Raw genomic sequence first — 14,965 nt, forward strand, 5'->3', positions numbered from 1 at the left:
TGATGAGTTGCTAGCATGGGTTTTCATCTCTATAATATCCATGCTTACATTTAAATTGCTGGAACTTTCTAGAATAGCAGACATAATCCATACTCAAACAGAAGGTCAAAGCGTACTTGAAAACCACGTCGAAATTGTTCTAGATCACTATCCCCCCTGCACTCACCGACTCTTGCTATGGTATCATTCTTCCTTTTTAAAGTCCTTCTGACCGACCGTAAGGGGAATGTAAATATTCTGCATTATGCTTCAAATTTGCTGTAAATTTGGTCTTTAGAATATTAATTCTAGCAACTGTTTTTAATTCTACAAGCACTTTCCTAGCTATGGTTTGTTAGCTGCTTGACCAAAGTTCTGGGTTTTACTCGCTGGAAGTTATCACAGATGAGGATGGTAGCAGGAAGAGTCATAGGAGCCCAAGAGCGGGATGACTCCCAGTGGCACGGGAGCATTCCAGGTCAAAGCAGGAAAGCGCAGGGGTGTTGCATGGCAAGGATGTCACGATTGGACACTACCGGAAAGGGGTTTCACGGCATATTTCCAGCAGTGGGGCGTGTATGAGACAAATGTGGTAGATTATACACAGAGCAGACAGCTATGTGGGAGTCCTGTCATGGTGCGGAGCTCCTGGCTCTTTTTGCTTGCTTCCATTCCTGGAGGATAAACCCAAGAGAGGCTGGCATCCTAGGTATGCTGCCTATCCCAGGTCAAATCTGTTTTGGAGAAAGAGCCTGTCTCCCTGAGGGCCTTGACTCTGCAAGGTCGAGAATGTGCAGCTAGTTCTCAGACGCTGGTTGGCCCCATGTTTTGCAGGTGGAACCAGGCTCACAAATCTTCAGGAACCAACTTCCAGGGGCTTCCGTCAAAAATAGATACCCTAAAGGAAGAGATGGATGAAGCTGGAAATAAAGTAGAACTGTGCAAGGTATAAGACTTCCCTGATAAATACATAGTTGCATCAGTCTGGTTCTTGCAAATGACAGGTGAAAGGTCAAATATTGCAGATTATTTAGTGTTTCACATAAGTCCTATCAGAATACTCCGAATGATAGGAAACGTGGTTTTTAATTTCTTCTTTCTTTCTTTTCTAAGATCCTGCATTACTTTATAATCAGAATAAAACATTCTTTTAAAAAAAATTCAAGTAGGGGGCGCCTGGGTGGCTCAGTTGGTTAAACATCAGCCTCCAGCTCAGGTCATGATCCCAGGGTCCTGGGATCAAGCCCTGCATCGGCCTCCCCGCTCAGCAGAGAGTCTGCTTCTCCCTCTGCACTTACCCCCCTACACTCGTACCCTCTCTCTCTCTCAAATAAATAAATAAAATCTATTTTAAAAATTTTAAAAAATAAAATAAATTCAAGTAGGATATTTTTTAAAATGACAAAACTGTCCAAGCTTATTTAAAATAAAGAATAGGTTAAAAAAAAAAGTGGGAGGAAACCACAGCAAAACATATAAAGTTACAGCAATTGAAACAGTGCACAATAGGGGTGCCTGGCTGGCTCAGTCAATGGAGCGTGAGACTCCCAATCTTAGGGTTGTGAATTTGAGCCCCATATTGAGTGTAGAGATTATTTAAAAATAAATTTTAAAAAATTTTTTTAAGATTTTATTTATTTAGAGAGAGAGAGCACAACCAGGGAAGGGGCAGAGGAAGAGGGAGAGAGAATCTCAAGCAGGCTCCCCACTGAGTGCAGAGCCCTACGTGGGGCTCGATCTCACGGTCCTGAGATCATGACCTGAGTCAAAACCAAGAATCAAACACTCAATGGACTGAGCCACCCAGGCACCCCCCAAAATAAAATCTTTTAAAAAAATGCACAAGAGGGGCACCTGGGTGGCACAGCGGTTAAGCGTCTGCCTTCGGCTCAGGGCGTGATCCCGGCGTTGTGGGATCGAGCCCCACATCAGGCTCCTCCGCTGTGAGCCTGCTTCTTCCTCTCCCACTCCCCCTGCTTGTGTTCCCTCTCTCGCTGGCTGTCTCTATCTCTGTCGAATAAATAAAATCTTTAAAAAAAAAATGCACAAGAGGCACAAAACTAGATCTGTGGAATAAGATAGGTTTTCTAGAATCAACGCTATTATTTTACACAATTGAATATATAGTAAAGGGGGGTCATCATGTATCCACAGAGAAGGAAAGGATTATTTTTAAATATTGCTAGGACAATTGGTTTGTAGTTGGGAGGAATAGAACTTTTTATTTCATAAAATAAATTCCAGATTAAATGGTTAAGTGATCTCTTTCTTTGTACAACTATCTGTGAAGATAGATCCTGTTCCAAATGTTATTTGAGGTGGTAAAGAAACAGGTCTTTGGTGAATCTTAAGATCTGAGTTTTTCTTCCCCTTTATTACTTGTCATTTTCTGAAAATGGTGTCTATTCTTTTAGATCGTGTTAGGACTATAATAGTTTAGTTTGTTCAGGTCATACTGTAACTCATTCTTCAAGATAGTGAACTTTCAGATCCTTTAACTGCAGTAAAATGACTTGTTTAAAATAATGTCATGAGTAGGAATTAAAACGGAACTCAACAGAGTCATGCCATATATAGCCTTTGCATTTAAAACGTGGATATTCAGATAAATGCTTCTGATAAAATAGTCCCGTAGCGGCTGATTCCTGTTCAGAAGAGTCGTAGCTTCGCAAGTGTCATTTACATAGCATTCCTCAGATCCAATCTAACCTGGATCTCGGCTATCGTCTACTTGTCGGACATAAATTTGGCAAAGGTCTTAGGAGTCTGAACTAGTTTGTTATGGGCTAATATGTCTTCTCTCAACTTCCATGCCATAACTTCTCATTTCAAATGGTGAAAACTTATGAAAATAGTTTCTGTCTCTCTCTGTAGGCTGAACTTCTAGGTAATTTCCTAGGATCTAAGTTCTTTTTCACTGATTTTCTCTTTAGCTAGGTCTCATCTACTGTATAACTAATTAATGTCGAGGTTTGAATTCCATTTACTGTACATTTCAGTACTAATTCTTCTAAGTCAGCCTTTTTGACAGTGCCTTATTGTTTTCCAGTGCCTGTTTCTTCTTTAATGTTTAATCATTTTATATATACTTACAGCCACAGTCTTTGGTAATTCTGTTTCCTCTGTGAGAGTGATGGGAGTTAGCTTCTTGGTGGATTGTTTCCTCTTGTGTTTCGAAATTTTATATCACAGATTTTGCAATTTTGTATTGTGAGCTCCTTCTAAGAGAGAATTTGTCTGTGGGACTCTTAGGTATTGGGAGTGATTCTCCCCAGAGAGTTTTACCAGTTTGAGGCCATTTTTTTTTAAAGATTTTTATTTATTTATTTGAGAGGGGAGGGGAGAGAATGAGCAGGGGGAGAGGCAGAGGGAGAGGGAGAAGCAGACTCCCCACTGAGCAGGGAGCCCGATGCGGGGCTTGATCCCAGGACCCTGAGATCATGACCTGAGCCAAAGTCAGATGCTTAACCAACTGAGCCACCCATGCACCCCTCAAGGCCATTTTTAACTAAATTTCTCAGTTTGAGGATCCCTGGACCACATGTATAGTAAACTCAAAATTCAGAGCCTCATGAAGGCAGATCTGTGTTTGTAAAATCCACGGAAATGTTTTTACTTTCCCAGACCCAGAGCCCAATGCAAAACACATACACTCTAGTCTTTCTATACACTGCTGAGTGGATGTTTCCTAATCTGCCCTGTCTTCAAAGGTATTGCTTCTTGGGAATCTTTTGTGTGATATGAGTGTACTTGTCCGTTACAGTTCCTCACCTCACCAGGCTCAAGGCTTCATGGTCTTTTCTGTTCTTTTTTTTTTTTTTTTTTTTTAAGATTTTATTTATTCCTTTGAGAGAGAGAGCATGCACGGGGTTGAGCGTGGGGAGGGTCAGAGGGGGAGAGCAGAGGGAGGGGAAGAGAGAATCTCAAGCAGACTCTATGCTGATCAGGGAGCCTGACACAGGGCTCCATCCCAGGGCCCTGAGATCTCAACCTGAACTGAAGGCTCAACCTGAGCCACCCAGGCATCCCTCAAGTTTTTATTTAAATTCTAGTTAGTTCACATACAGTATAATATTAATTTCAGGAGTAGAATTTAGTGATTCATCACTTACATATAACACCCCGTGCTCATCACAACAGGTGCCCACCCATCACCCATCTAGCCCATCCTCCTGCCCCTCTCCCTCCAGCAGCCCTCAGTTTTTTACTATAGTTAAGACTCTCTTCGGGGCTCCTGGCTGGCTCAGTCAGTAGAGCATGTGACTCTTGGTCTTAGGGTTGTGAGTTCAAGCCCTATATTGGGCATGGAGCCTACTTAAAAAAAGGGGGGGGTCTCTTTTATGGTTTGCTTCCCTCTCTCTTTTTTTTTTCTTTCCCCTATGTTCATCTGTTTTGTTTCTTAAATTCCACATATGAGTGAAAGGCCTTTTCTCTTCCCTTGTTTTCTTTCTTCTCCTCTGCCCTGCCCTGTCCTCTTTCTCTTTTCTTTCTCTCCCTCTCTTTTTTGGGGATGTAGGAATGGGGCTCCATGAATTTACTCTGTTGCTTTCCTGGTTATGCTAAAAGAATGTTTGTCGCTCCAAACTAGCATGTCCAGATTTTTTCTTAAATAAGAGGGCCTTCGTGTTAATTTGTGCACCTTGGTACTAAAAACAGAAGGCAGTACATTTTATAAATACATACATATGTAATTCAAATACAATCTAGGATATATATAATTAGAATATATTGAATATAGTTAGAATGTAATTCTAATATAAAGGAAAATTAGGCATATATATATATATATCTCCAATTGCCCAATCTGTCACTTTTAAACGAATTATTTTTTATAAGCAATTCTTCTACATTAGTTCAAATATCAAAAGTATAAAACAGGGGCGCCTAGATAGCCACCAATCCGTGGCTCTTTCCATGACATTTTTCTTGAAGAGCCCATGGATATTAATTCTCAGATGCCATTTTCTTCAGTGACCTGTCTTCTCTTCCACTCACCAGGATCAACTTGCAGCAGATATGTACAACTTTATGGCCAAAGAAGGGGAGTATGGCAAATTCTTTGTTACGGTAAGCACCTCGCCTTGCCAAAATATGAAAGCATTGTAAAAATTGAGTTGTTTTAGCTTTTTTTTGTAAAAGTTTTCATTTTTGGTTTTGCTCAGCCATTGTGTGTGTGTCCATCCGATGCTAACGTTACTTTTGTTTTTGAATGTGGGTCTGTTCTCAGTTATTAGAAGCCCAAGCAGATTACCATAGAAAAGCATTAGCAGTCTTAGAAAAGGCCCTTCCCGAAATGCGAGCCCATCAAGGTAATGTAACCTGTGTGCTGGCTGATGCCCCCTTTCCTAAGCCTCTGCCACTTCCGCCTCTGTTTTCTGCCTCCTGACTCCTTTGCATGCACTTCCTCTGGATAACGCCTCTCTGCCTAGGAGAGCACTCCCAGCATAATTTCATCTTTCCTCGCCGCGTTCTCTAATTTCTTCCAAACCCAGATTAACCTACTAATGAGACATTCGCAGCTCTTCTGACCTCTTCAGTTGAGAAAGCTGGATCCTTTGTGGGGAGCGGGTGCCTGTACATGTTTTCCCGTCTTATCCTTTTCTGAGTCCATTATTTGGTCCATTTGGGTTTAATTCTGATCCTGTGATTCCAAGAGCATACATTCTGGGGAAAATACTGTGGACCTTCTAAAAGGAATTTTAGAAACCAGTACTTGCTAGCCCCTCATTGGTGTGACTGAATCATAAGGCCATGACCTCCTTGTCCCCCTCTTCCTTGCGGTCCTACAAGGCTCTGGTTCTTAGCACTCACATCCTGCCCACACATCAGGCTCTCCGCCGATCTCACCCACAGGTCATGAGTGGACTGAGCTTTCTCCTGATGCTTGGTTTTACCTGCACGTTAAAGCTTTTGACTCTTAACTCTCTGATTTGCCACCAGAGCATCTCCCAGCAGAAATCAGTAAACACAGCTGGGGCAGAAGTTGCTGTGTCTTCTCTGGCCCTGTCGTACTCTTTTGCTTGTGTAGACCCCACATCGGGAGCTTAGTTTCCCCCTGCAGAACCTTTGGTCTTGAGCTGAAGAGGTTTGAGCGTGGTGACTCCGTGATCTGGAAAGCGAGTCAGCAAGTGTGTGGGTGGGTTGTGTGTGTTGTGGGTGTGCACACACACTGGCACCCTCAAGAACGTCACTTCTCTCAGTTTGAGGAGGTCCCAACAGCTTCTGGCTTTGTGCCTGAAAGGTTTTAGATGGTAGAATTAGAAAATTCTAGATCTTGACCACCTGCATAGTCAGATCTTCAGCCATCTTGAGTAAATGCGTCTGATTGACTCTTCCTAGGATGAGCCGCCCTTGCTTTTCTAATTGATCTGATCTCCTTGTTTGCCGATGACGAGGTTGAATCGCAGTGCAAAGGAATGAAGCTGCTGGCAAACATTCAGCCTTGCAAGGGGCAGGCTCTTGCGGCGCAAGTCCCAAATGCCAAGAGTGTGCATCTGTGGGGAACCTACCATGTGCCTGGTCCTGTGTGGGACAAAATAGGAACCATCATCATCTTAGCCTTTGCATGAATTAAAGTCTGGTTTGGAGCTGACGAACAAGCACAAAAAAAGAGAAGATTGGGTTTCATGAGCAGGACTTTTTTTTTTTTTTTGAAGATTTTATTGATTTATTTGAGAGAGAGAGAGCATGAGAGGGGAGCAGCAGAGGGAGAGGGAGAAGCAGCTCCCCATACAAGGAGCCCGATGCAGGGCTCGATCCCAGAATCCTGAGATCAAAACCTGAGCCAAAGGCAGATGCTTAACTGACTGAGCCACCCAGGCATCCCGTGGACATTTTTTTTTTGAACTATTTTTTTCCCAAGGCTATTTTCCCTAGAGAAGTGTGCCAGCAAGTAACAGGGATCAGGAAGAGGGCAGGAAGGAAGCTGAGGATGGAACAAGGAGCAGGGGTGTGGGGGCAGAAACCCAGTGAAGGAAATGTGATCTATCTTTCTCTCCGAGGTTGCCAAGCCTTGGGATTCAACCCCTTCCACCTCTGCCTGTCCTCCCATTTCCCTGTTCTCTTAGTTCCTGTCTTCCTCTTCCTTTTTCTTCTTCTGTTTTCAGAAAGACTCAGAGCATCCTTACGGTAGAGAAAAAAACCACCTTGACCCCACAGCTGCCGCGCCCCCGTGCAACCTGAGCTCACACGCACGGTCAGCTGACCGGACTTGGTACCTGCCTGTCTGCAGCATGGTGCCCCTCTAAATCTTATCCTCCTCTGTTCTTCTGGCAGGCTGTCTGAATGACTCGTTTCCACCGGCCAGCCCTTCACACTGTGCAGTCACGCTTCTGCTCCCAGTCACCCTTTTGCTCCCAGTCACCCTTCTATTCAGAGTAAAAAATACTGCAGTTCCCAGTGGACCAGAGGCTCTTAATTGTCAGATCCTGGCATTTGATGTGGCTTGGGCTGTCTCTCCTTTGATGGAATGTGTGCCCCTCATTGCACCTGATTGTATCTTTCCTTATTGGGGCTGTGCACGTCCCCGCCTGACCCCTTTGTCCCTAGAGCCCCCTCCTGGTGCCAGCCCCCATGTCGTCCGCATCTTCACCCTCATAGCCACCTCAGCGCTGGTTCCCTCTGAGGCTCTGGCTGTCGCCTGAGACTCCAGGCATCCCAGAAAGCAAGCCGATTCTTCCCCCAAAACCAGCCATCCTTTTCTCCTCTGTGTCTCCTGGATGCCACCTCCCTCCAAACCGTGGCTTGACTTTGGAGCCCTCTTGTCGTTCCCTTCCCATACTCTGTAGCCGGGGTCTGTCCTTTCTGCCCTCTGCTGAGCCTTCTGCTCCACCCACAGCCGTCCCCCCTGCTCCGGGACCTTGTCACCTTGGGTAAGAGCTATGGAATCAAGTGTAAATTCTAAGACTCAAGATCCCTGGTCTTTTCTCAGCCCTTCTTCCCTGGTCTGTTTCATTCAGACCCCCCAGCTCCCCTCCTCGAAGCCAACAGTGAACACTTCGTCTCCCGAGTTGCTCTAGCATCTGTGGTCATGCCAGAAGTCACAAACAGCCGTATCTCATTTTCCAAAAAATTCTGCCATCATTTAAACACCAGACGCCTTCACATAACAATCTAATTTCTGGCTTCTCTTGGAAGTCCCGGAAGTCTGGCAGGAGGCTGCCTTTCAGCGGACCCCATGCCCCCAGCCTGACTCAGCACCTCGGGGGCCTCCCTGGCCGCAGTGGGCACCAGCATCTGCAACCCTGATCTGTACCATTTTCTGGCTACAACTTAGCAAACATGTCTTGTCTTGTTAATGACTGTTGTATGTTTACGTGTATGTCTTGTCTTTTCTTCCCAGTTAGAAGGGTGGGGAGTCTCTGTGAGCTTGGGGTGCTGCTGCAGCCCCCGGCACTTAGCAGGTCCGTTGTTGGAGATGCCAACACCCTTTGGGTGATCTGGCTCAGCAGTTGTCTAGATGACTGGTTCTCACGACCGCCCTCTATCAGTGTCACACCAAGGTTGGCGGGGGGCACGCTGTAGAGCGTTTCCAAGAAAGTCCCGGTGGGGGTTTGGAGAATGCCCAGCTCTTGCCACCATGGGGTCAGACATGTGGTGGATGTGATGGCAGGTGCCATTTGCAGAACTCCCCTGGGGATTCTGAGGCACCGCCCCCACCCCCAGGGGACGAGTCTCACGGCCATTTTCTACTTGTGTTGAGAATCATTTAGATAAAAGGGACAACGTATGCAGGGGAAGGACTGGTCTCAGGGAAGGGCCAGGCCCCCAGACGCTCTTGCTTCTAAGAATTACACTGGCCGGGGCGGGGCCAGGGTCAGGGCCCCACCTCCCTTGCCCTCACCCCTCTTCGACCTGGAGTCCCCTTGCTCTTTCCATCTATTTTAACCTTGTACAAGCTCTTGGGCCCGTGGACCTGGCGGGGTTCCCTCTTCTTCCTTCCCCTGTGTGCAGATCACGCGATCGGGCCTGTCCCTGCTCTTCCGTGTAGCCAAGTGTAAATGGTCACATGAGAGTCCTTCTGCCTGCTTTGAACCCAAGGTTCGAACAGCAAAGTGGCTGCACGACGTTAACCCCATTAACGGTGCCGAGAAGGACGTGAACCCTTCCCGTCACTGGAAAGAACTAAGTGTTGCTCAGCAGAGTAGCTTCCATGGACCGGTTTCTCCTCTTCTGTGTCCGTGTGCGTCTCAGGCAGCACGAGATCTGTATGGACCCACCGGCGGGCCAAACCCAACCAAACACTTCTCGTTCTAACGGAATTCGTCCATTCGCGAGACTCTCGTTTCCGTTTCACCGCTCTATTGTGCGTCCTCCTGCTAAGCTACCTCCCGTCTCTTGTGGAATGAAGCAGAGTGTGCGACCCCAAAGTAATATAAACGATTGCTTTCCTGCTGGCACAGGCTTCAGCCTCAGCTGCTTGGGGGCTGCGGATACAGCGTGGTTTCCTACCCGGAATGTCCGGGACCGGGCGGGGGTGGCAGCATTCGGAAGCACTGCATGTCCCGGAGACGTTGCATTTAATATGAGTTCACATCGGCCATCTTCCGGTCTTGTGTGATGACGCTTGGCTTGTGTTTAAAATCTTAAGAAGTTATTTCCTCTTTCACATTGAAGGAGTCCAGTTCTTGTCCTGGAGATGGAAGGCCAGTGCCGCTTTGCATGGCGAGAGTAAATTTCCTTCCAGTGAAATCAGTGTGCTCAGACGGGTCCTCGGGTTAGCGCCAGGCAGCCCACGTGTCCCGTGCAGGAGCCCCATCGCGCCTTCTGCTGGGCAGCTCGACCTGGAGGGCGTTCAGGGCTCTGTTCCGCAAGTAACCCCCCAGCCTGGGACCTATTCTTGCTCTAGTACATGGTAAATAACCAAAGCAGACAGAACAGATGCTTCCCCTTTTCCCAAAGCCTCAACTACCGGTTTGCTTAAAAAAAAAAAAAAAAAAAATCCTCTTTGGTAGTTTGGGGAGGAAAAAAAACTCCCCAGTGATGCCATGAGATTGCTGCGAATCTTACTGGACGGTTTGCTACTCTAGATAAGTGGGCGGAAAAGCCAGCCTTTGGGACGCCTTTGGAAGAACACCTAAAGCGGAGTGGCCGTGAGATCGCCCTGCCCATCGAAGCCTGCGTCATGCTGCTCCTGGAGACAGGCATGAAGGAGGAGGTGAGCAGCGCTTGGGGGCCCCGCCTGCCACCACCTACCTGACGGCTTTCCAGCTATGGTCTCCGTGACCCACATTTTAAATTGGTCCCCTGCACATGATCCCTGGAACAGACACTGAATGAAACGAGTTTCACAGAACATTTCCCTTTTCCGCTTGTGGTGCTCTCTGACTTTCTTTGGCCCCACTTGATTGTTTCATTTTCGACTCTGGTTGTGATTCATGACATTGAATTTCATTTTTTAAAAAACTTTTTTACAAGATTTTATTTATGTACTCATGAGAGAGAGAGAGGCAAAGGGAGAAGAAGCAGTCTCCCTGTGGATCAGAGAGCCCGACTCGGGACTTCATCCCAGGACCTTGGGATCATGACCTGAGCCAAAAGCAGATGCTTAACTGATGGAGCCACCCAGGTGTCCCGGCGCCCCTTAATTTTTAAAAAGATCTTATTTATTTGAGAGAGCGAGAAAGGGAGAGCACAGGAGGGAGAGTGAGGGGGAGAAGCAGACTCCCCACTGAGCAGAGGGCCTGACATGGGACTCGATCCCAGGACCCTGAGATCATGACCTGAGCAGAAGGCAGATGCTTAATGGGCTGAGCCACCCAGGTGCCCCCATGACACTGAATTTCATGAGGCGCTAGGACCAGAGCTTCCGTGAGCTTTAGTTTGCTTATAGCAGCATATTACATTTGGGTAGTACTATGCATTTTGGTGGGGGTATTTACGTACTTATGTTATGGAATCCTTACCCCCCAAACTCCACTTACCAAGCAGGGCAGGTCTTGTTACTTCTTGTGTTCATATGTGAGTGAGTGCATGGTAGGGGGTAAAATCAAACACCAAGTCTTTTTTTTTTTTCCTTTTAAAAACCTTACTGAAGTATAATATACATAGAAAGTGTATGTATCATAAGTGAACAGCTTGAGAAGTTTCCACAAACTGAACCCACTCGTGCGGTCAGCACCCAGATTAAGGAACAGCCCAGAAGCCCTCCTCGTGTTTGCTTCCAGGCACTGCCCAGCCCCCACTGATGTGACCCCCAACTTCTAGTAGCCGAGATCAGAGCTGCTCTGCCGGGGCCAATGCTGTCCCCTTTGGGAGCTATTTGGCAAGGTCTGGAGACATTTTTGATTGTCACAGGTTTGAAGGCAGGTTTGCTAATGGCTCTAGTGATGGAGACCGGGGCTGCTGTTAGACGGGTCACAGTGCACAGGACAGGCCCCCGCAACAAAGAATTATCTAGCCTGAAATGTCAGCACTACTGAGCTGAGAAACCCTGCCTAGATTAATTTTGCTTAAAACCACGCCTTATAACTCCTGGGCCAGTGTCTTCATAGTCCCGTCTTTCTTGGTTGACCTTCATGTGTTCTTCTCTAAGTAACATTTAGGGCAGTGAAAATGACAAACAGCCTAGCCTAGCAATTTTTCATTAGATGTCAATTAAAAAAAAATCCTAAATTTAGGAAACCTATAGCAGTCAACCCTGTGGAAGTATAAAATACTGCATTTAAATGGATTTCTAATAGGCACGGATATTTTAGCAATGGGGCAGGGCAAGAGCTCGCACCGATCAGGAATGAACTGCTCTCTGCCTGTCGGTCTGCCCCTCTGCCTGCCTGTGTTCGGTCCCGTCCTCCTTCCTGGTCGCCCTGCAAGGCAGGCAGCGTCCCTGCCCTCAAAGATGAGGTGTGTGGGAGTCGGGCTGGGGCGGAAGGCTCTTGCATCAGATGTGAACTGCTGCTCAGTGTAAAGCCCACAACTTGAACTTGATGCTAATGGCTTTTTGTTGTCTTTAGGGCCTTTTCCGAATTGGGGCTGGGGCCTCCAAGTTAAAGAAACTGAAAGCTGCGTTAGACTGTTCTACTTCCCACCTGGATGAGTTCTACTCTGACCCTCATGCTGTCGCAGGTGAGCCGCGAGGAGTTACCCTCGGGGAGGGGGGGGGTCCCGTCTCAGATCACCAGGTAACAATCCAATGTTCATTTTCAGATTAGTGACAGATAAAATTGAAATGGTCTCCCCATATAGGTTTAATTGGACAAACTGAAATGACAAATAAAACTGAATAAGGGTACACACCCCGCCCACACACCCCTTTTTCCTCCTTTGTTTGTTTTCCTGATTATTAAGTAAAGGTGAAGGTAGCTTATAACCCAACTATTTAAAGACCTGCTTGTATTTCCTTCCCTTCTTTCTCCTTCACAGTCTAGGTCTGCCTGGGGAAATGATGTCCATTAGAAGGTGACTTTGAAGCTAATTTCATTTTCCACTGACCCTCCATCTATCTTGCAAGGGCCGGAGTTTGTTTTAGGAACACTTCGTGCTCCAGCTTCTCCCGCTGATTCATGGCTCGTTCTAGATATTCTTGGCAGGTTATAATTGAGATCGTTTCAATTTGCAAAAAATAATATGTCCCGAGATTCCCAGGCTTACCCCTGGACATACTCAAAGTGAGTGTTACCAATTTCAGGTGCTTTAAAGTCCTATTTACGGGAACTGCCTGAACCTTTGATGACTTTTAACCTGTATGAAGAATGGACACAAGTTGCAAGGTAAGTTTAAAGAACACCGAGTTTTCAAAGTTAAAGGAAATGATGGCATATTATGTCCCCTTTGTGAGTCATCTTACTCTCAGGGGTCATAAAATAACATTAAAATAGCACATGTGTTAAATAGTATGTGCCTCAGGTCTTACGTGTCGGGTGAAAATATTGAGTATTATTATTAGTGTGGGAGAGTCAGCACTTCAATTCGAGTGATGTATATGGATGAAGACATAGAGTGCGACCCACATTAATAGAGCAGCTGGTCACAAGCTCCTTTTAGATGGAAAAAAGCCCTGTCGCGGGGACAGGTGTCATACTGGCCAATGGCGATGTGCCTGGCGAGCCATGGGGAAACTCAGCCGTGCAGTAATACAGTGTTGACAGTACTAGTAATGACAGTTAATGCTTACTTGTGCTCAGTACATACTAATCTTGACACCCATTACCTCCTGTCATCCATGACCAATGACATAAAAGATAGATGTGGTTAGCCTCATTTTCCAGACATGGAAACTGAGGCTGGGGGAGGCATGGGGCCCAAGGAACAGCAAGTCATGGGCAGAGTGGGAACTCAGGCCCAGCCCCATCTGCGCCAAAGACTGTGTCCCTATCTTTTGCTCCTTCTCCCCCACCCCCAGCTTCCGTGTACCAGGAGCTGTTGGCAGCCTTGTCCAAAAAGTCCCAGAGGCTTCTCTCTGGCCGGCCAGACTGCCTCCTTGTCAGCTTGTGCCTCGTGGTTCTGACTCACCTCCTCCCGCAGGTGCCTAATTCCTCACCCCTAAGGGAGGAGGAACAGATCTCCCGTCCCCTCCTCCCCTTCCCCTGTCTTTCGCCACTGTCACCCGTTCCCAGCAGATGGGCCGCCAGGTCTGATCAGTTAGGCTTCTATGGCAGGTGCCTCTACCCCCGTCGGTAAGGTTTTTAAAGTCAGAGTAAGGGACGCCTGGGTAGCTCAGTCAGTTAAGTGTCTGCCTTCAGCTCGGGTTGTGATCCTGGGGTTCTGAGATCGAGTTCTGCATCGGGCTCCCTGCTCGGGGGGGAGCCTGCTTCTCCCTCTGCCTGCTGCGCCCCCTGCTTGTGCTCTCATTCTCTCTCTCTCTGACAAATAAATAAATAAAATATTTTTTTAAAAGTCAGTAAGTTCGTAGTCACGGTCATATCCTTGGCACCTGCATGTGGCCCAGCCTGTTTTAAAAGTCCATGTTTGTGGGGCTGAATAAAGGGAAACCAAGAGGGGCACCTGGGTGGCTCAGTCGTTAAGCATCTGCCTTCAGCTCAGGTCACGATCCCAGGGTCCTGCGATCGAGCCCCGCATCGGGCTCCCTGCTCTGCAGGAAGCCTGCTTCTCCCTTTCCCACTCCCCCTGCTGGGGTTCCCTCTCTCGCTGTGTCTCTCTGTCAAATAAATAAAATCTTAAAAAAAAAAAAAGGGGGAACCCAAGAGAAGTGTCAAGTAGGAGAGCGTTCTAGGGTCTCCTGTATTGGGTGGCCTGCTCCACTCCTCCTGCTCCTTGATTCTTCTCTCAGTTCCGAGACTCCCGACGTCATTCCGGTGAGAAGATACACTTTTCGAAGCAGGTGTCTGTTTCTGGGTGTACTGATTCTCCATACATGAGAAATGTCAGCAGCCTGGTGACACGTCGACTGGCCTCTAATGTATAATTATGTTTACCCCCTACCTGTCACTCCAGATTGGTCCAGTTGTGGAGGACGTTTTAGGTCCAAAGGTGTATTGTATGGGCAACTGCTGACGCTCTCTCCTGCTGGCGGGCAGAGGTGACCGGCCTCATCCGGCCCTCTTTTGTGTTGATGGAAGTTTGCACATGGAAACCGTAGAGCAGAAGAGCTCCTGTGATTGCTTCACGACAGGAGAGGGCTGCTGGGCCTGGAGCCTTTGAGCGGAGTTAAGGGCAGGGAAAGTCTCGGGGGTCTGGATGCCCGGGAGCTTAGCCAGCTCACCTGTGGCTGGGCTGAGGTCCAGGAAGCCGCTCGTGGAGATAGGCGCCTTCCTAGACAGAATTTTCGGCGGTGTCCTGTCTCCTGTGTGCCAGGCTTTGGCACAAGTGGTTTCACAGGGTTAAGCCTCTGGAACCTCCCCATCACTTGGCAGAATCAACGTTCGTATCCCCAGGCGGGTGCATCAGGAGACCGCGTCTAGACGAGGCTAACTAACTCTCAGAGTTAAAGATTTAGTTGGTATTTGACTCCAAATTTATTTATTTCCAAATCTGTCCTGTTTTCCAGCTGTGCTCTCTGTCAAGGAAGGCATCGCTGTTAACATAGCCT

At 47.2% G+C, this 14,965-nt stretch overlaps 1 protein-coding gene across 6 annotated transcripts in view; it reads left to right on the top strand.

Annotated features, from left to right (window-relative positions):
- ARHGAP17 (Rho GTPase activating protein 17) overlaps nt 1–14,965 on the top strand; it is a 91,566-nt gene that overhangs the window by 46,076 nt on the left and 30,525 nt on the right. For all 6 annotated transcript variants that reach the window (XR_006776016.2, XM_045776460.2, XM_045776465.2 and 3 more), the window contains exons 7-12: nt 814–925; nt 4,978–5,046; nt 5,207–5,288; nt 10,008–10,135; nt 11,931–12,042; nt 12,605–12,686. Coding sequence is in view for 5 of the 6 variants with exons in the window: in XM_045776460.2 (XP_045632416.2) it covers nt 814–925; nt 4,978–5,046; nt 5,207–5,288; nt 10,008–10,135; nt 11,931–12,042; nt 12,605–12,686 (585 nt within the window). In the remaining variant the exon portion in view is untranslated. The remainder of the gene's footprint in view (nt 1–813; nt 926–4,977; nt 5,047–5,206; nt 5,289–10,007; nt 10,136–11,930; nt 12,043–12,604; nt 12,687–14,965) is intronic.

The sequence above is a fragment of the Ursus americanus genome, chromosome 2, assembly GCF_024610735.1.
Source record: "Ursus americanus isolate L20-20 chromosome 2, mUrsAme1.1.p, whole genome shotgun sequence".
Classification (NCBI taxonomy): Eukaryota; Metazoa; Chordata; class Mammalia; order Carnivora; family Ursidae; genus Ursus; species Ursus americanus.